At 41.7% G+C, this 21,925-nt stretch overlaps 1 protein-coding gene across 5 annotated transcripts in view; it reads right to left on the bottom strand.

The window, feature by feature from the left end:
- PDE1B (phosphodiesterase 1B) overlaps nucleotides 1–21,925 on the bottom strand; it is a 227,503-nt gene that overhangs the window by 87,797 nt on the left and 117,781 nt on the right. Inside the window, exon 1 of one of the 5 annotated variants that reach the window (XM_069970256.1) lies at nucleotides 19,543–19,769. The exons of the other annotated variants lie outside the window; for them this stretch is intronic. Coding sequence (XP_069826357.1) covers nucleotides 19,543–19,685 — 143 coding nt within the window. The 5' untranslated portion in view covers nucleotides 19,686–19,769. Of the gene's footprint in view, nucleotides 1–19,542; nucleotides 19,770–21,925 lie in introns of those variants that run through there. 5 annotated transcript variants of the gene reach the window in all.

The raw sequence follows: 21,925 nt of genomic DNA, 5'->3' as shown, positions 1-21,925 counted from the left end.
GAGCCTGTCAAAAGGATAAATGTACAATATAGAATCATGTTTCACTTTCCTTCCCAGCTATTATCTGACATTTGCGTCAATCGGCAGCACTGACCCTACTATAGCACAAATGATTAATATCAGGTATGACACTGACATACAGGCTGAATGGCTAGAGCGGATACGGTACTTACCATGAAATGCCATTTACAGCTCTAGATTGGTAGTAAGGAGGTCTCACTGCAGAATAGGAGAGAGAAGGATAATATCCCCATAGAGATTACAGGAGATGTAACCTAATTGCTATATATAATATACAGCTGATACTGCTATATAGGACCACTAATAGTGTGCAAAATGCATGCCAGCGTAATGCTTACATATGCCCTATATGATGTTGCATAATGGAGTATATGGTATACTTTTTCCTCTGGGTTTATAAAAGTACTAACCATCAGTCACTGTTGGTGGTAAGCAGCTCTCTAGACATACATAGAACAGATGAGGCAATTATTATGACCTACTAATATAAATGAGATAAAGTGTATCTGTTACAATTTTTTTAAAAAAATAAATCAACAGGGGTTGTGACCGCAAGCATTTGTTGCAGTATACTCGCTTTATTTTTAAAGTTTTCTATGTTTGAATCAACTATATATATATATATATATATATATATATATATATATATATATATATGGCAAAACGGTGGTCCATGACAATATGACAGCCCCTATAGTGCTAAAAGAAGGGAGAATCAGGGAGGGATCAGTACTGCAATGCAATATACTTGTAATCAGGCAATTGCACAGTGATGGGACAGTAAAATAAAGTGTTAAAAAAAAACAACACACACAATAAAATTATTAATAATAAAGTAAAGTTCTCTTATAATCCTCATAGCCCCCAATACAATAATAAATGTTGGGGAAAAAAATAAAAAGTACACATATTTAGTATCGCTGTGTGTGTAATGACACTGGCAATACAATTATTACATTATTAAACGTGAACAGTGACCGCAGAAATTTTTTAATGAAAAAAATACTACTTCTTTTTCATGAAAAAATTTCATTTTTCACACAAAATTTTTTGAATATCGGACAAAATTTACCACTAACAAGAATATGTCACAAAAAAAAAAAACTAAAAACCTCAGCATCAGAAAGAAAAATTATAGTATCACGGAACTATAACCACATAAAGTGAGACAGATTGGATTAAAAAAAATTGTCTCTGTTCCTGAAAGCCAAAATCAGTCCGGTCCTAAAGGGGGTTAAATCATGAAACTATCTAGCGCAAGAGCACTCTTTGTACACAATATCCCCTGCAATTCCTATGGTGGACCCTCCTCTATTGAGTCAAAAACCTCCAAATTACACTACTACAATTTTTTTTTTTAAATATAGGACACTTGGAGGTTGCTATAATCCGCCCTATTATCCATCATGTACAAAGTTTATATTGGGGATGCTACACCCTCGTGATTTGTCTCATGTAATTGATTAGGAATACTGTACATGTAATCGTGGGGAGCTCAAAAGCTATAAAGAGGGGTTTTTTTTGCTTTTTTTACTATTATATCCTGGACAAGTAAACAGAACACAAAGGATCATCCAACAACTAAGTCAAGGTGCCTTTACACAGACACATTTATCTGACAGATTTTTGAAACCAAAGCCAGGAACAGACTATAAACAGGGAACATGTAATAAAGGAAAGACTGAGATTTCTCCTCTTTTTACATCCATTCCTGGCTTTGGCTTCAAAAATCTGTCAGATAAATCTGTCTGTGTAAAGGCACCCTAAGTCCTTACTCTGTGCCCTTTACAAACTTCTCTCCTGAGGGCAAACCCAGTGACTGTGATGTTTTGCATTCCCCTCTCATTGTATAACCACTTCTAAGATGTTCTGTAATTTGTCTGGATAAAAGTAAAAACATGTTTTAGCCGTTTTAAGCCAAATTGTGTGCTGTACAAATAAAAAGGGAAACCAGTCACGCCTCTACTTCTTTCTGCAGTTTAGTTGAGGACAAATCGATGTGAAGAGCCAGATACCGCTAGCACAGTGTAATTCACAGAACATTAATAGAAATGTTTTACCTAACTTGGAAACTTCTAAATCAAGTAATATCTTGCAGCTTAAATGGAAGGGGGGAAAAAAGAACGATGACAGCTTTTTAACATTTCAGAATGTCTATAATTGCTAACATATAATAAAACGACACAAACTGCATCACCAAAATGCACCGTCATTTTTACATAGTGTGAACCTAGCCGATAACTGCTGAACTAAGATTTTGGCCAGGAAAAAAAGGCTTTTAGGGCACCTAATAAATGACAGTGTGCAGCAAGCCACACAGTCTCTACCAGACTTTTATTTTTATTTATTCCACCCTTATATATTGCTTTGCCCAACAGCTGTAATTAAAATCAATCTTGTGCTAGGGTGTGACTGTGACCTTACACAGTCTCTGTCCAGTATAAAGTCAGACTGTGCAGGGACACACCTCTTTAACAGTTTACTCTTAAGGTACGCTCACACGTACTGAATCTGCTGCAGATCCCTGCCTAGTAAACTCCATGGGTAGAAAAACTCGCAGCAGGATGCACATCCTGCTGCGAGTATGTCTGCAGCCCGCCCTGATAACCTTTCCGTCACCGAAGCCTATACGTCACCTGGTCCTCGCTCCAGCTAGTTTCAGGGTTTCCCGGCAGGTCCCGCTTGGCTAATCAGTGTGCCTACCACAGCGCACTGATTGGCTGATCGGGACGTGAAGACCGGGACTTCAGAGCGGGGAGCAGGTGACGTATAGGCTCCAGCAGCTGGGGGGTTAACGGGGCGGGCTGCTGACAAACTCGCAGCGAGATGTGCTATGTCCTGCTGCTATGTTTATCTGTCCATAGAGTTTACTGGGCAGGGATCCGCAGTGGGTCTCACTGCGAATTTGCAGCGAGAAATCTGTTGCGGATCCGGTACATGTGAACGTACCCTTAAATTTCTAGGAGCAATAACAGAAGAACAACACAGTGCACAGGAGATGCAATCGTTTACTGTTTTAGGGTAGATTCATACGTACCGGATCCGCAGCGAGTTTGCAGTGAAATCCACTGCGGATCCCGGTAGTGTGAAGGTCTATGGGCAGTGGCGAAAATAGGTGGGGGCAAAGGGGGCGGTCACTCCCGAGCCCACTCAGGCAGGGGCCCACTGAGGTCTCAGACAGTTAATGCTGTCTGCAAAAGCAATAGCGTTAACACATGTCTGTAGTAGCCGGGGGCCCCAAGAGGGCAACTGCACCTGGGAATAGCGGGCCCCTGCTCCTGAGGGGCCTGCTCAGCTGTCGGATGCCGAGCACGGCCAGGGCTGGATCTTCTTCCTGCTGCTTCCTCCTACACGCTGCTACAGGCTGCTGCTGCTGGCCCCTCCCCCTCCTCTCCCTCACTGGCTGCAAAAGGTTGTGTGAGGAGGGAGGACGGCAGCTGGAGGGACTGTGTGAGGGGAGTGAGGACTGTGTGAGGGGAGTGAGGACTGTGTGAGGGGAGTGAGGACTGTGTGAGGGGTGTGAGGACTGTGTGAGAGGGAGTGAGGACTGTGTGAGGGGAGTGAGGACTGTGAGAGGGGAGTGAGGACTGTGTGAGGGGAGTGAGGAATGTGAGAGGGGAGTGAGGACTGTGAGAGGAGTGACAACACACACACACAACCACCCACACCACTGACCAGACACAGAAGCCAGATAGATAGATAGATAGATAGATAGATAGATAGATAGATAGATAGATAGCAGTGACCAAATGACAAGGAGGAACTACATATGTTTATCTGTGTGTCTCCTGCTGGTCACTTTGTCACTGCTGTGTATATATATATATATATATATATATATATATATATATATATATGGCTTCTGACGGTCACTTGGTCACTGCCATATATATATGTGGCTCCTGCTAGTCACTGCTGTGTGTATATTTATATATACTGTATATATACAGCAGTGACCAAGTGACCAGCAGGATATATATATATATATATATATATATATATATATATATATATATACACAGCTCTGACTTGCAACAGCTGGAGGGCCTGAGTGTGACATCCTTGCTGTAGTCAGTGTGTAATGGAGGTCACCCAGCTTTTCCAGTATCCTGTAGTCAGCACAATGGAGGTCACCCAGCTTTCCAGTATCCTGTCGTCAGTGTCATAGAGGTCACACAGCTTTCCAGTATCTTGTACTCAGTATGATGGAGGTCACCCAGCTTTCCCAGCATCCTGTCGTCAGTGTCATGGAGGTCACACAGTTTTTCCAGTATCTTGTAGTCAGTATGATGGAGGTCACCCAGCTTTCCAGTATCTTGTATTCAGTATAATGGAGGTCACCCAACTTTCCAGAATCTTGTATTCAGTATAATGGAGGTCACCCAGCTTTCCTAGTATCATGTACTCAGTATAATGGAGGTCACCCAGCTTTCCTAGTATCATGTAGTCAGTATAATGGAGGTCACACAGCTTTCCCAGTATCATGTAGTCAGTATAATGGAGATCACCCAGCTTTCCCAGTATCCTGTAGTCAGTATGATAGAGGTCACCCAGCTTTCCCAGCATTTGTACTCAGTATGATGGAGACTGCACATGGGTCTGTACTAAACATAGGAGGGAGGAGTGTACTACACACAGGGGGGCAATACAATAGAGAAGCCTGCACTCCAGAGAGGGGGGCAATACCACAGAGAGGCCTATACTACACAGAGGCTGCATAGAGGGGGCTACACTACAGAGAGGCCTATACTACACAGAGGCTGCATAGAGGGGGCTACACTACAGAGAGGCCTATACTACACAGAGGCTGCATAGAGGGGGCTACACTACAGAGAGGCCTATACTACACAGAGGCTGCATAGAGAGGGCTGCACTACAGAGAGGACTATAATACATATAGGCTGCATAGAGGGGGCTACACTACAGAGAGGCCTATACTACACAGAGGCTGCATAGAGGGGGCTACACTACAGAGAGGCCTATACTACACAGAGGCTGCATAGAGAGGGCTACACTACAGAGGCCTATACTACACAGAGGCTGCATAGAGGGGGCTACACTACAGAGAGGCCTATACTACACAGAGGCTGCATAGAGAGGGCTACACTACAGAGAGGCCTATACTACACAGAGGCTGCATAGAGGGCTACACTACAGAGAGGACTATAATACACATAGGCTGCATAGAGGGGGCTACACTACAGAGAGGCCTATACTACACAGAGGCTGCATAGAGGGGGCTACACTACAGAGAGGCCTATACTACACAGAGGCTGCATAGAGAGGGCTACACTACAGAGAGGCCTATACTACACAGAGGCTGCATAGAGGGGGCTACACTACAGAGAGGCCTATACTACACAGAGGCTGCATAGAGAGGGCTACACTACAGAGAGGCCTATACTACACAGAGGCTGCATAGAGGGCTACACTACAGAGAGGACTATAATACACATAGGCTGCATAGAGGGGGCTACACTACAGAGAGGCCTATACTACACAGAGGCTGCATAGAGGGGGCTACACTACAGAGAGGCCTATACTACACAGAGGCTGCATAGAGGGGGCTACACTACAGGGGGGTTACACTACTGCTCAGCCGTTGTCACACTTTCACAAGTGCCCCCAACACATCTGACCCCCTTGTTGTACCTGCACCATCATGTAGTTGCAATAGCAGGTATCTATACACCTTATGCTAAAGTAAGTTAAAGGGGTACTCCAGCAATTTTTTATTTTTTAAATTAACTGGTTTCAGAAACTTATATAGATTTGTAAATTACCTCTGTTTAAAAATGTCAATCTTCCCATACTTATCAGATAGATAGATAGATAATTTTCTTTATTATTCAGAAATCCGTGTCACCTGCTGAGGTTCCCTATGGGTAACATAACCGGTTGGGGGCCCACTCAGACTCACTCGCCCCCCCTAGGCTGAACCCCCAGCTACGCCCCTGTCTATGGGGTTACATATCCGCAGCAGAATTTTAATTCCACTGCGGATATGTAACACGGCCCGGAGCATACATTACCTGCTCAATGCCACAGCTGTGTGTGAGGCTTGTGGCGGTCCCCATCAGCCAATCAGAGCTGCCGTGCAGGTAATGTATGCTCTGGGTCGGGAGCTGCGGGCGGCGGGGGTTAAAGGGGCCGGGTCACATACTGGCAGTGGAATGAAATCCGCTACGGATCCAGTATGTGTGAAGCTACCCTAAGGCTGGGTTAACACGCTGTATGACACCGGCCATTCTATGACCCGGCCGTGTCACAGAACGGCCGGTGTCAGTGAAGATCTTTGGCCGGATAAACTTCATTTATGTTGAATTGGGATCCGTGTGTGCCCACATCCCAATTCACCATATGTGTATACACTCTGACCATAATTCCATTTATTTTCAATGCAAAGTATCTTTTGAATTAATCAGGGCCGTTATTGAAAATTTCAAAAATGGCCGTGATTAATTAAAAAAAATATATGTTTTGTGAACTTAAGCCTAAAACAGACAGAAGAAACCACATGTTCTCTTTAATTGTAATCTTTGTCAAGTTGATAATATCTTTCCTATTAAATATTCACTTTTCATATGTCTTTCCAAGGACCTACCAATTGATCAACTAGTAAAGGACCCATAAAATTGGGATTTACTTAAAAATTCTAATTCTAAAGTGTGTAGCAATGCATTGTACAAATAGTTAACAAACAGAGGTATTTGCAATTGGTTAAGGATACTGGGAAAAGTAGAGAGGTTTTTTAGAACCCTGCTGATCCCGGCATTCTGCCAAATCTACAGAGAGATGGAAATTCACATTAGAAAATGTTTCAATTCTTTCTCACTTGTATTTCTCCAACAGCCACTTAAAGGTTATTTTGCTATTCCAAGTATAGAGCAAGATCAATTGTATAAAATGTTCTGCTGCTCTGGTTAGATAGAAACCCATTCTTTTCCTGATACACCTCGGCCTATTCATTAGTTTGATGGAGTCAACAGGGCTAAGAAGGATGAATAAACTGATACCAATCTAAAACTTAGAAAACTATTTGGTAACTGACATGTTATTGATAAGTGCTGGAAAGTAATTACTCAATCCAATATCATTTGGTGGGTAATTAATGCATGACTGGCTATGGCCGTGCCTGCCTCGTGCTATCTGTATAAAATATTCATTTTTATGTTATCATCAATTTACATGCCCACAACATTTCAATTAAAAGTTCAATGAAACAGTAGAAGCAGACAACATGTCATAGCTAATGCCCTTCCATCCAGTTGTTATGATGTCTTCCCTGTACAGCAGTGAATAGCAATTTTTATCAATGCAATACATTTTATTACAGCAAAATCAGTTCAGACCACCCAAAGATGGTCTTTAAAGATTATTTTTTTGAGAAGTGTCACTGTTTAACTGGGAAACTGCTTCAGGGTGCCCTCACACACACTTTTTGTATAGCATTTTTAAGGCATAAAAAAAATGTCAGGAAAAGCACAAGTGCGTTTGGATTTGCAATTTTTTTTTTAGCATTTTTTACTTTATGTGTCAATCTTTTTTTCTCTCTGCCATCCAACTATGTTGCTGGACCACAAAAGGTGAAAAAACGCTAGAAAAAAAACACCATACGCACGCACAACTAGGACAATCCCATTGAAGTCTATCAGAGAAAAAACACCCCAGTTTGCCAAAAAAATGCCACACCCTCAGCAAGCTGCGTTTTGGAAAAAGTGCTAAAGAGCCTAAAAAACGCCAGAAAGAATAGAAAAAGGCCACCTGCAAAAATGCCATGTGCAGATCATAAACTTCCATTGACTTCCAGCTAATATCTGGCCACTGGCGTTTTTGCAAAGAAAGAAAATGCTCTTTTTTGGCGTTTTTCCGAGATGTAAAGGCAGTGTTAAGTCAGCCTCAAGGGGTTATGGGGTTATTCGGGATTAGAAAAAGCAACACTAGTGTTACCCTTCTTTCATTGTGTGTGGTATTACAATTCAGCTCCATTAACTTCAATGGAGTGGAGCTGTTTCTGGAGGAAAGCAGCCATGTTTTTCTGAGCCTGGATAACCCCTTTAAGGCTATGTTCACACAACGTAAAACTACGGCCGTTGTTCTCACCGCAGAACTACGGCCGTAGTTTTGCGGTGTGGAACAATGCCTTATTTGCAATGGGATCCCGGCCGGAGCGTACACACATTGTATACGCTCCGGCCGGGATCCCATACGCCGCCGGAAAAAACTGACATGTCACTTTTCTGTGGCCGGAATTCAGTGAGTTCCGGCCGCAGAAAGCCCTGTCAGTTCACACAGTAAAGCGAGCGGCTCCGGCCGCTCGCTTCACTGTGTGCTATGGTAAGCTCTGATGCGGGCGCGCACTGATGCGCCCCATCAGAGCTCTGCGGACGGACAGATCATCCGGCCGGTCCTTAAGTACCGGCCGAGATGATCTGGACAGAGACCGCCGTTCCGTGACCCGGCCGGGGCCACGGAACGGCCGGTCTCATACGTAGTGTGAACATAGCCTAAAGCTCCCATATACATTAAACAAATTCAGATGAACCTGCTAATTTTGTTGATTGACTGAAGTGTATAAAGGCCTCCTGACGCTCAGGACATTCAGAATACACAAACATTTTGGAGAGCTGAAAGTTATTATGTTTGAAGTTGCCTCATGTGTATGGGTATCTCCAGGCACATGTAACAAAAATCAATATATTATGAAATTAGTATTACATTTACTACAATGCTTCAATGAGCAGCAATTTTTGTATGCTGTCTCCATATATAATCCTGAAATATGGGCTTCTCCCAAACACATCGGGGGAGATTTATAAAAGAGTGTAAATATACACCTGGTGTAAAATGCCCACAGCAACCAATCACAGCTCAGCTTTGAGCTCTGGTAGAATATAAGTGGAGCTGTGATTGGTTGCTGTGGGCAGTTTACACCAGGTATATTTACACCCTTTCATAAATCTCCCCCATCATGTTCTTCCATGACTTATCCGGTGAGTCTAAACTGAGACACTCTTTTCTTTTTGCCCAACAGATATCATTACTGATAGTCTAAGGAAGTCAAACAAGACCTGAATGCAAGTTCAACGTTCACCTCTAAGCCGCCTGCAGCTCAGCATTCATGGGAGCAACCTATTCTCAGCCAGTGTAGGAAATGATTCCCATTCATCACCTCAGCCCCTTCTTACTTTTGAGCAATACATTGAAGGGACAAGGAAAGCTGCTGCAGCGTGGTCGCTCTTCACCACTATTTAATTCCATTATGCTTTGTTCTCGGTGCAGTTAAAAGGTTGGTGTCAGGGAAGATTAGAAAAAATACGACAGGTTCTGCTCTTCAATTCCTGCAGCACCTCCAGCCTTCCTATTCCTTATCCCATTCATCGGCATTATTATTCCTCTGGTAGCTGCGGCATGTACTAACGTAATCTAGTAATAGGATTGTATAATTATAGGACCTTCCAATCATACAGTTAATTGGATATAAGTGCTAGCCTATTACCATGTTATAACAGACGTATTAATATTTATGTGCCGGAGATACAGGCACTTTACAGAGGGGAGAAAAAATTTAAATGTCTATGCCCCTGAGAGACAACAGCCCATAGTAAAATATCCAGACAATTATATTGTGTAGCATAGCCAGATTAAGGCATGCATTATCAATAAGTGGCAGACACGATGGTTCAAGTTCAATAGGGAAATCAAAAGATAATTCACGTTGTGCAACCAACTATACATATACATGCATGGCTTAAGTTATAATGCCTATATGATACTGCTAATCTTCTATATTGTTATTGGTCCTCTATGCCCTATCCAGGCAGAAGGACCAGGTTGCAGAAGAATCCATTGCAGCCCTTATTGCTTCTCCACAGTTAATTAAACATTTCCGATAGCTGTCAGCCCACTGTATGTTTGGCCATTAGCCATCTCTCCCGGTCACCACACAGACATGGATGCTAGAGTAGGCAGCCATTCTGAAGGATGTTAAAGCCAGGTGGCTTAAACCTCAGGTGGCAGTTCATCTGTCTGGGAACAAGAAGATTGAGCGTGTTTAACATACCCAATACTTCTCTTTTAACTGGTGAATGCTGGGAGGCTCCCGTACAACTTAGATGGTTGGCCAATTCCACTAACATTGCATGGTCCAGCCAAAATCAATGTAATGTGCATGGTCAAATTGAAAACATTTTTCTAGAAGTTTAATTTTGTTTTGTTTTCAACAAGATGTTTCCCATAGAAATGAATGGCACCAGCAGAAACATCAAAGTGCTGATATCCTGCTGTTTGTGAAGTTCCAATGAAAGGATGTGCTCCCAGCTGGTTCTGACCTCTATTTCTTTGGAAAGCAGCTGCTTTGGCTAACTCTCCAGCCACTGTTTGACTGGGGCTCTTTGATATTTGTATAGTTGGAGGAGTCAGAAATCCCCTACGAAACCTTTAAAAAAAAAGTTGGCATAAGTTTTGTATTTAAAGCATTATTATTATTATTATTATTATTATTATTATTAGCTATGAGATTATAGAGGAAGCCAGTAGGCACTTTGACATAAAGTAACCCAAGTTTAAAAAAAAACAAGAAAATGTTGTGGGCATGCTCTGTGACATGTACAGTAGTTACTGTACAAGAAGTGGAAGGAGGGAGATGGAGCTGATCCCCTACTGTCAATGATACCTTGCATTGTAATCCTGCATACTGTTGATAATGTAATGAGTGATGATCCTGCTCCAGAATACACAGCATATGCTGAAATAGCACAGAATAGGGAGGATATAACAAATCAGCTGATTTTAGCTCCAATAAAAGCCACTGTTATTTCCCACCATTATTATCATAGGCTATTCAGTTATGAAATGTCATTTATCCAAATAAACTTCTTGCTTTTCCCACATAAGCACTTGACTGTTAACATCATAAATTCTCTCTCTCATAAAATTTTTGACATTTGATCTTGTTCCATTTTAAAAACTCTGGTCCTTGTTACTATAACAATGAAGCAATCCTTCCTAATAAAAAAAAATCTTATAGCCTATTAAACTATAAAAAGCAATCATTTACTCTCTAGTATTTTTATCTTTTCTCACAGATGTCCTTCACACCGCTCATGCGATCATGATTCTCATCTCTAGCTACCGTAAACACTGCATTGACTTGTCCTTTTGACATATCAGGAGAGACCCATTTTGTGGTAGTTGGGACCCACCCTGGTGCTCTGTACAGATGGGATGAGGCCAAATTAAAAGGAAAACAAAATAAAAAGAAATGATAGGGCCTCTATCATCTAGGGCAGAGACTCCCATCCTTTTGTATCTTGTGAGCCATGTTGAACTTTGACAAATGGTCGGGAGCCACATTAAACTAATAAATGAAAAGTATTTATTAAGACCGGTTTCACAAGTAACGGATCTCACTGCGGATCCATTGCTTGTGATTTTCAATGAGAATACATACTCGTAGCAGGATTGACATCCCACTCTAAGTATATAAGTGACAGCCCCCTTAACACCCCACTGGAGCATACATTACCTGCTCCACGCTCAAGCTTGCTTTGGGTGCTCCTGGCGTCTGGACATCCCACTCAGGGAATTAGTGGCTGCAGCGGGGCAGCGTACTGATTGGCTGACTAGGACGTCCAGACAGGAACCCCCAAACTGGCCTTCAACATAAACATCTTTGTATCAAAACATCCCGCTTGACAGAATTCTACTCTACTCTGATGAGGGCAAAACCCCAAAACAACTGTCTGTGGATAGATACCTGGCTTTGGAATGTCCTTTTCATATCCTTACACTTGTAACTGAGTTTGTTATTGACTTAAAGGGCCACCCACCATTGTGCTTTTGGTGGTCTTCCCTGGAGGGATATCTAGCTATTCCCGTATTTTAGGACTCATAAATGAAGCTCCGAGGACTGTTTTGCATATTAAAACATCAATTAATTGAAATGTTAGGCTAGCTTCACACTGCATTTTTGCATTCATTTCATTTTATCTATGTTAGAACATTTAAAGGGAATCTGTCAGCACCCGGGCCCTACCCAAGGTGCTGCCAGCATGCTGTAGTTTGCAATCCCTTAGTGAGCATGGTACTTTTTGGTAATTTGTCCGGTCTCCTACTGTAATAAAAAGACAAACAGGAGTTGTAGCTCAGCATTTGTGCCACACTCTAGCACACCTCACCACTCCTTCCTCTCTCTTCTTCTTGAATAATCAATGCTGTCCAGCCTCCTGCTTACTCAGCTATCAGCCAGTGTCTTATTGTAGATCAGTCCTTAGTAGGAAGTTTATGTGAGAAAGAAACATTCAGATATAGTTGAATCTCTGCAAAGCACCTGTCTACAGACCACCAGTAGTTTTTTCTGAAATATAGGTCTTCATTTTCTTAATTTTTTTTCTTATTATTGCATCATTTTTAAAAGTGTAAATTATTCCTAATCAGGTCCATATTAGTTTTAAAATTAGCTTTTTAATACAATGATGTGAAAAAAAATATTCTTTGCACTATGATACAATAATAAAAAAAATGAAATTATTATATTTACTTTTATGGGATTTGAACCAAAGAAAGAACTACTGGTGGTCTCTAGACAGATAATTTACCCAGCTCCAACAAAGGTTAGGAGGTTCAACTGTATCTGATTGCAGATCAGATACTGACTGAGGCTATGTTCACACTGCGTACGACTCCGGCCGCATTTCGTACGCCGCCGTACATGTGCGGCTGAAACTTCGGGCGTGGGAAAAATCGACATGCGGCCGGATGCGTACGAACCGCGAACATACGCCCGTAGTACAGTTATGCTTCCCTAGCTTGTTTTGAAGCGATCTGAAACAGGTCATTAACTTGGAAATCTTCGCCCAGCCCAATAAGACTCACAGACCCTCTTGGATCGAAAAATCAAGTTCAATTTGGCTGAAATAAGTACTCCGTACGGGACCGCATGAAAATCCACGGTCGTCAGTTGGAACATTTCCATCCTCAAACAATGGTCTTGTACATTTTTCACGGTGCCGTATACGATCCGGTTGTAAGTTTATACGTAGTGTGCACTGTGCGGGCGTATATCGTATACTTTGAAGCGAACGCATCAACCTCAAAACTACGTGCGTATATTTATGGTTCGCACTACAGCCAGAAAGATACGTAGTGTGAACATAGCCTGAAAGCGTGAGTGAGCAGGAGGCCGGGCAGCTTTGCTTATTCATGAAGAAGAGGAAGAAGTGATAAGATGTGACACAGTGTGGCACAAACAACTCCTCTTTGACTCTTCATTACAGTAGGAGACCTGAGACCTGTGCATAATTCACTCTACGGACAAATTACCAAAAGGTACCATGTTGACTGCTAGCTACAGCACACTGTCAACACCAGTGGTAGGGCCCAGGTGCTGACACATTGCCTATAATTTTAATGTACAGAAAAACATGGGAAACCATGTCTTCGTGTATGTTTAAAAAAAGAAAAAGAAAAATCTCATCTCTTTCCATCTGTTTTTTTTTTCCAAGTTAATGTAAGTCAATGGCATTGTTCTGCGCAGAGACATCCAGGATGGCCCATAAAAGTCCCTAGCATTAACTAAACTGGCCTATGTCTTAAATTGCTGGGAAGAAAGTCTATGTAACTAGCTCTCACACCACTCGAGATGCGCGGACCGGCGGACTTTTGGTCCGACAGCATCTGGGCTCGATCGTGATCCCTGTGATCCCGGGTGCATAGTTGCGATCCTGGGAATATGCGGCCAGAATATTCCAGATCGATTCCTTGGTATATCCTTGCCGCATATTCCCGGGATCGCAACTATACACCCGGGATCACAGGCATCGCGATCGAGCGAACTGCTTTCGGACCAAAAGTCTGAAAGGTTCGCTCATCTCTACGCACCACTTAGGCAAAGTAAGTAAGTAAGTAATTTGTGGTTTTGCATGTTCTGGGTATTCTGGTTTTATCCCACTCCACAAAAAAATACAAATCCTATTGGGACCAATTTGAGTAATGACAACCCATGTCAATTGCTGTGGGATAAGTTGGTGCTATATGAATGAAGAGATTATTACTTTTGTTTAAAATGTACCACAAAAAAGTGACCACAAAAACAGAGTTGTGGCTGATCTCTTCAGACCCCCACCAATAATATGTTCTAATGTCTATATAACATGTCACTGGATAGGCTCTTTAAATGTCTGTATCTGCTTTATGGCAAATAAAAAGATAAAATAAAGATAAATATGTGAGACCTTATATGTGATCGTGAAATAAACAGTAAACCCTAGAAAATAAAAGCGCCTACATGTCCTCTTGTCCATAAAGTATCTTGAATAAACTATTACTTTAATAAAATCTCTTTATCACTTCACCCCCTAGGTGGAAATAAATCAAGTTGACACCCTGCAGGACACTGTCTTTCCTCCTCACTGTATGGAGGAGATCACTTCCAAGAAAAAATAGTCTTCTTTTAAGCAAAAGTTTACAGTCCAAAAGAGCGTTACTGCATGTTAAGTCTTTTAAACTTTTGGGGCAGTTTAGGCACTATGGGGGAGATTTATCAAAGGGTGTAAAATTTAGACTGGTGCAAACTTCCCACAGCAACCAATCACAGCTCCTCTTTCCTTTTTAGCACTGCCTAAAGCTAAGCTGTGATTGGTTGCTGGGCCAGTTTGCACCAGCCTAAATTTTACACCCTTTGATAAATCTCCCCCTATGTCTCCAAGGAAACCATATGATGCCTAAAGTCTCTTTTATGCAGGAAATTTGCATAAGAGCTATCATCATTTTATAGGTGTGTTAGGGACTCGTCGCTCAGACAGAAAAGAAGAAATAGGACAGTGGACCCTATGCTGAATCCTGCCCACTTTCCCTGCCTACTTGCCACAATCTGCCCTAGGTGACAGCGAGCAACTGGGCAACAGGCCCTGCACTGACTTACGTGAAACACAAAACAAGACAAACAAAAACAATAAAGAAGAGTCGACAGTCCGGGTCACAACAATCGGGCAGCAAAATCCAAAAAGCAAGGTAAAAAAAAAACAGGCTAAATGGTCAGGACAGGCAACAAACAGGAATGGTCAGAAATACAAGGCAGAAGGGTCAGAATAAACACTGAGAATAGAGAAAAGCTCAATAACCGGCACTAGAATGAGACTTTGCCAAACACTTATAGGGAACCAGGAGACCGTCCCAGCCCCTTTTGGAAAAGGCTCCTGGTTCTAAACAAGATCACCTGCGTCCAGAACTGGCAGCAGTGTAACTCCTCAATAGCCAGAGCACACAGCAAACGGGTTGGGCTGAAATTCCTGATAGAAACAGGCCAGTGTTATGACAGGGTTTAGGATACTACACAAGACATTCAAAAACACTTAATATCAGCACCATCTCGGCCGCACAGCACGAGCCGAGGAGCGCACGTGTTCAGCACAGGCACATTCATGACAAGGTGTCTTGGTAATGGTATTGCCCAACGTACTGACTTCATCTGCCTTTGTCGGAGCTTAAAGAGCACCTGATATTTCAGGTAATTTGTCAGGATAATCTCTCAAGCATGTGTACACATGGGGGGAGAATTATTTATATCCATATATAATATGCATATAACATTTTCATGAGATTTCTGCTCTGCAAGCTTTATCTGGTAATGTTAAGCTCCAATATAGTTCTATAGCCTGCAGAAGCAGCATGGAGGATATTATAGAACAGTACTGATCTATCATGGGATGGGATCTAATACCAACTCAAAATCTCATATAGTCCCTCTGCCATCTCTGTCAGCAGCTGGCTCTTTACACCTAATTCATACCTCATCTCCATCTTCCTCTACCTTCCGTTCTATGGGCAGCATGGACAGATTTAAAGTGTACCTGTCATTATAACTTTCAAAATCTAAACCAAAAGTAGATTTTTTTTTTTTTTTAGTTACCATAGAGAACATTGCACTTCCTGTTTTCTGACTCTTTTTTTCTCAAAGAGTCAGAAAACAGGAAGTCCTGTGTATCCCAGGCCATCTGAGCGCTCACAGAGAGAAGGCAGTCATGTGATTGATGTGTTTAGTCTGTTTTTTTCAACCAGCACGAGTCAGAAAATCGGCCTCCAGGAGACTGGACCTGGATTTCTGGTAAGTATCGCTTTGTTTGACAGCATAACAACAACAAATAATAATGAATGTAAATTGCAAACTTGCTTTATATCACATGTACTGTAGATTTATATTTTAAAAGTTATAACGACAGGGACACTTTCACATGTCTGATATGTGTCCCTTAATTAAAAAACTATTGGATGGATATGCCTTGGTTGTGCTCCGCAATTTACGGAACATTGCATACAAGGGTCCTGTCCTTTTTTTTTTTGTGGCCCCGTACACACAAATGGACATTGAAATCTATTGCTCCTATGTTCTGTTTACAATTGGGGACAGAACTACAGACATGTGAATGGGGCCTAACTATTTAACTTCTAGCAGGAGAATAGATCCGCAGCAATGGATGGAGGTACAGTCTTATATACTCTTTGTATAGCTCTCTTGTACCTCCTACTTAGGAAATATATCTTTTACTCATCTGAAGGCGGATGTCAGCATAAGGAAATTATCCTTTTTTTTTTTTTTGTGCTGGCATCTGATGCTCCTGAAGACATGCAAGGAAGAAGATGTCATGTATTTGACATGTAAGGGGCCTGACAGCCACATGGCACAATGTCATGTAAAATTATTTCTGGAAACAATTAGCCATTTGAGATGCCAGTTTTAAGGCTCTGTCCCCTTTTCCTTACTGTTTTCCCTTATCGTTCCAATGTCTGCCTTTCTTTCCTCATCAACTATCCAGCCCCAAGGTAATATAACACATCATACCTAGAGTCCTATAGGATCTTACTAGTAACACATCCTCATACAACAAAGAATTGTGCCAAATAAACTTGGCTTTCCTAAATCTGTGCAAACACAATCTATTTTTCCCGGAGTTTCCCTACCTACAATAATATTGGAATATGTGGCAGATCTAGTAGCATTAGCAATACCCAATAATAAACTTGTGTATTCTTGGCGGCACCGTACATTGTGTGGTTGTAGTTTATATTTAATATACGCCAGTAATATTCAATAATACAAGCTATCACATCAGAGCAGAGGAAATAACTGGCTCATATAATGTATGCTGCCGATTAAAGACTGAAAGGACTGGATTGTGATGAAACAATCCTATAGAAACATTTGGCGAACATAAAATACCCAAACAAACACAGCTCCTGGAAAGGTATTGTGCTCATCTCACAAATTGCAAGGTGTAGAATCGACAGAGACAATGGATGTCAGGTTGAGGGCACAAGATAAGAGCCTGTGCATTAGTTATATCTGCCAAGGGTGGCAAACCAGATTACAAGCATGATTGCACACATATAAAGTCACTAGCCGATGGTTGGCAACTCACTCATCGTGGCTAAACAGAACAATCATGAGCCTTAATAACATAACAAACAGCAGTCAGCAACACATATTGTCATATATTAAACATCACTATTCCTGTCTATGAATCTACCATGTATAGTCCATATGGAAATATCATATATCGGCTTAGTTTATGTCTCTGAAATACACCTAGGCCTACAGTATTTCATGATAAAGGGCTTTATTGTATCCTTAAAGGGAACCAATCACGTTCAATATTCCTATTAAGCTAGGGAAATGTGCTAATTCATAAGCCAGCACACTTTCCATCATCCCATAAACGTACTTTTACAATTTTGCACGCCGTATGTTAATCACCCCAAGTAGTTATCTGGGCAGTGGGCCGTTTGCAGGTGGTTTCCGTCCCCTGGGTGGTCCTGCAATAGAATCGCGCTCCTCAGGGCGTGAAAGGCATTTAAAGAGCAGTGAAGCCGTGACGTCATCCAGAGGCATGGAAACGTTCTTCAGCCCAAAACGGGACTCGCTGTACTGCGCATGTGCGGCATGATGAGAACGTACCGCACCGACACGACCTTCACGCCCATAGGGGTGTGATTCCATCGCAGGACTGCCCAGGGAACAGTGAGTACCTGCAAACGGGCCACCGCCACTTGGGGGTGATTAACATATGACACGACAATTTGTAAAGGAAAGTTTATAAGTTTTACTTTGGAGGAACACAGGGGATAGAGACATGTATGAGAAGTGTGCTGGGTGATGTATCAGCACATTTCCCTAGCTTAATAGGCATTTTTAAAGTGATTGGTTCCCTTTAATACAGGGTGAAAAAGTAACTTTTACTATTTAGAGAATTAGCACTTATATAATCTTAAAAATGCTGTCCAATCTGTAGGCAGGCAGATATAGCTGGATGAGATTAAAGTGATGGATAGTTTTCTAGGAAAAGTTATGGGATCACTTGTCATTTATTTACGTAAATCTCTGCTTATTCTGAACCAAGTAGTCATCTGGGTGGTCCTATTTGGTGACTGACAGCTATGTGTGTTTAGGTGCACATATAAAGAGAGCTGTCATTACTAAGTAGCACCACCTATTTGACTACTTAGCTTAGAATGAGCAGAGATTTCCATAAATAAATGGTAAGAAATTTACAGGTTGCAGTTAATATATCATTACTGTCGGAAAACTAAGTAGAGCATCAGCAGTCCAACCCACAAGACCATTCTAAGTACAGTATTCCACACTGACTCTTCAGGTCACCTTATTTTGGGCACAAAGTTCTTTAATGATACTATATTTAGTCCTGAGAACTTTTGTTCAAGTACTGTACTACACACAGTACAAGTTGTGAATTGTATGCAGTGCTTGGGTTCACCTGGGTATCTAACCTTTAGTTCTGCATTGTCTATACTATATAACTATATTACTGTATAATGTACAGTGCCAGGTAATATGTTGCCCTGATCTATTAATATACATTTTGTGAATTCACACTAAAGCTGTGCTCTATTACACATGTTTGCATTTAAACCCCATGATGATGAATATTTCCCTGAAAAAGAAAAGATCCCAGAGCACTGGGAGTTCTTACGTACATTCCATGTGCAAGCAGCATCGAAAGAGATAAACAAGTGTCACTGCCAAGCATGTTGAGTGTATTTACTAGGCACGCAGTGACTCCTAACACTTCCTGTAGCATGACTTAAAACATGCTGCATTTGGGGGAGGACAGCACTTATACGGGGAGCCTTCATATTTATTCTCCGACCAAAGAAGGAAACAAGACTACTAAAGAATGTACACGCTCCTTCAGGCTAAATAATTCATAAAGAATACACTAAGGAAAACAAACTAAAAATAGAGTTGATAATGTTAATCGGTGGAAAGACCCAAGATTTAGTAACCCGTTCATGATTCTTATGGTCGCTTGACAGGACACTGGAAATGACATATTGTGGTCTGTTTTATGCGTACTCACTACACAGACTAATCAGGGAACAGCTGAAAGTTCCAAGGTAGTCATACAAAGTAACAAAAAAGTAAGCCAAGCTATATAAATGAGGATTTTCCTACTAACAAAGAGAAGTGGAAGATCTACTATGCTTGGTGGTTGGTCTTCTTCCTACCTGAAGACAGGGGTCTGCAGATGTCTCCGTCGGACTTTGATAAACTTCTCAGTGCCCTTGGTGCTTTCCTTTCTCTGCAGACAAGACTCCAACTGTGCAGATAATTTATAGTCTTCCGACTGTAAAAAACTACTGGGCAACATCTCTCATGGGATCCTGCTAGCTAGCCATGGTGCACATCAGGAATATACTGTAAGTAGTATAAGAAGCTACAGGACTAAGGCAGATGTTTGGCTGGGGAGGGAGGAGAAGAGGCGGGGAGTTAAAATACACTCTGGAAACAACTTCTGAGAAAGTTTTTCATTGTTTCAGAGACTAGAAGAAGGAACATTGTTCATAATTAATTGTTCTAGAAACAATATGTTCCAGTACATTCCAGTATAGTGGAAAATGAAGGCATACAGTACACAAGAATATCACAAAGCAGTTGGATGCTTTATTAACAACATAATAATTTGTTTATTTATAAAGTGCCAACTCATTCCGCAGCACTTTACATTTATTCATCACTCAAATCAGTACCTGTTCCATTCTGCAAGTAAAGGGCACCAGGTCCATAAGCATGGTCTTGGTGTGGGTAGCAGCTGGTTGCAGCTAAGAAGCAGGCAGTGCTGGTTTAAAGAAACACCAAAGAAACAAGCAAAACATGTGTAGTCAGCAAGCAGGGTTGTCAACAGAAGAATTAGCACAGTACCAGGGATGAGGGACAGGCTCAGGGCAGGCAGCTTCAAACGCAGGTCAGACAGTCCAGGTTGGCAACAGAAGAGGCCAATGGTCCTGAACAGGTTAGGCAGGTAAGCATAATTCAAGAAACAGGCATGGATCAGTATACATGGAATAGCAGGTGTAGGTACAATACCTTCACTTGGGAACACAAGGAACCAACAATGCTCAGACAACATGGAACAGGTGGAGCAGCTTTAAATAGGTGCAGGAGAAAAAGGATATCTGGAGGAAGAATAATTGGAAACCCACTGGCCCTTTAAATCTAGGAGGGTTAGCGTATCCACGTTTTGTGACCAGTGCAGGAACTGCAATAGTGCCAGAAGCATGAAGCCTAAGCAAGGAGGAGAAGGGATGCTAGCGAACATCAGCTGCTAATAAATGAGAAGTGCAGCAGAGGAGCGGGCAGGATTGAGCCTGAAGCAGAGAGCAACAGAAACAGCACAGGTAGGACCAGGAAGCTGAAAGTAGTGAGTATTGAAACGCCACTGGCTTACAATGTCATTGATATGCTTACAATGAAGATTTTAAGTGCAGTAAATCTGTAAGCATAAAAATCTGATACCTGCATGTATAGTACAAGACAGCTGCCTGTCTCCTGGCTCAAAGGATGAGGGTGTACACTAAAGTCCAAAAAATGTCCTGGGCTAGCTCACTAGGGTACCTCCAGTGGGCCACAAAGATCCAGAAGAAGGACCAACTTTGGAGCTACTTGCTTGTCTCTAGGGTATATATCTCATAAAAAGATTTAGGTTACATAACGTGTAGAGTGGTTGTGCACCTGTACTGTATAGAGGGTGGGCCCGCTATTCCAACACAGGTGAATCCCCACTCCATCTAGACACTTGCCTCTGCTGTCTCATACTCTTTGAAAGCAAGCAAAAGGCAAATGATCATATTCATGAAATGTTGTTTGTTGACTTTAAAATAACAACATGACGCTGTGTCTTTAAGTGCTATGGAAAAAAAGCATCAAATGCACCATCACTTGTTTTCTCGTGCCTGCAGCAAGCAACTTCTCTCTTCAGAGCAGCAAGCACAGATTATGCAGCCGGGGAGTGGGAGACAATCTAAAGTCACTTAATACAGAATTCACAACATGACTGTTAATGAAGTTTACTTATCAGCAAATGGATAAGCTGGAGGCTGGCAAGAAATGTCTGCCAACTGAAGAGCTTCACAAAAAATCCTTCTTCACATTTCATTCTGCACGTTTTCAGAAGTCACTTGACCCATGCTGTCCTATTTGTTACATGATTTTCTCATGCTCTTACTTGGCAGTGCCTTCCTTTTCCTGTGGAAATAATATATTTTGGCAGCTGCAGTGAACATATGAAAGATAGGAGGTTGAGTTACCATCAGGCAAATCTACTTGATATGCTATACAGTAATTGCTTCTGTTCAGTAAATACAGCCTAAAATTAGCTAAACATACAAGCTTCAACCATAGGATTAGTAAATAATAGAAGCTGAATTAGGTATCTTGTAAGTGTCACAGCTATAGTATGTAACACTGTAAAAGCTATGCTCATAGTTAACATTTTCTCTATGCTTGGTGTATATGTTTTCAAGTACATAACCCTATGCATGGAAAAAAGAGCATCCTTTTGGCATACATTTGGGTAGTGCTTGACAGCATGCCTAATTTTTGCTACATTAA

The sequence above is a fragment of the Dendropsophus ebraccatus genome, chromosome 5 (assembly GCF_027789765.1).
Source record: "Dendropsophus ebraccatus isolate aDenEbr1 chromosome 5, aDenEbr1.pat, whole genome shotgun sequence".
Taxonomy (NCBI): Eukaryota; Metazoa; Chordata; class Amphibia; order Anura; family Hylidae; genus Dendropsophus; species Dendropsophus ebraccatus.
The sequence above is the reverse complement of the archived record's forward strand: the minus strand, read 5'-3'. Positions and strand labels throughout refer to the sequence as shown.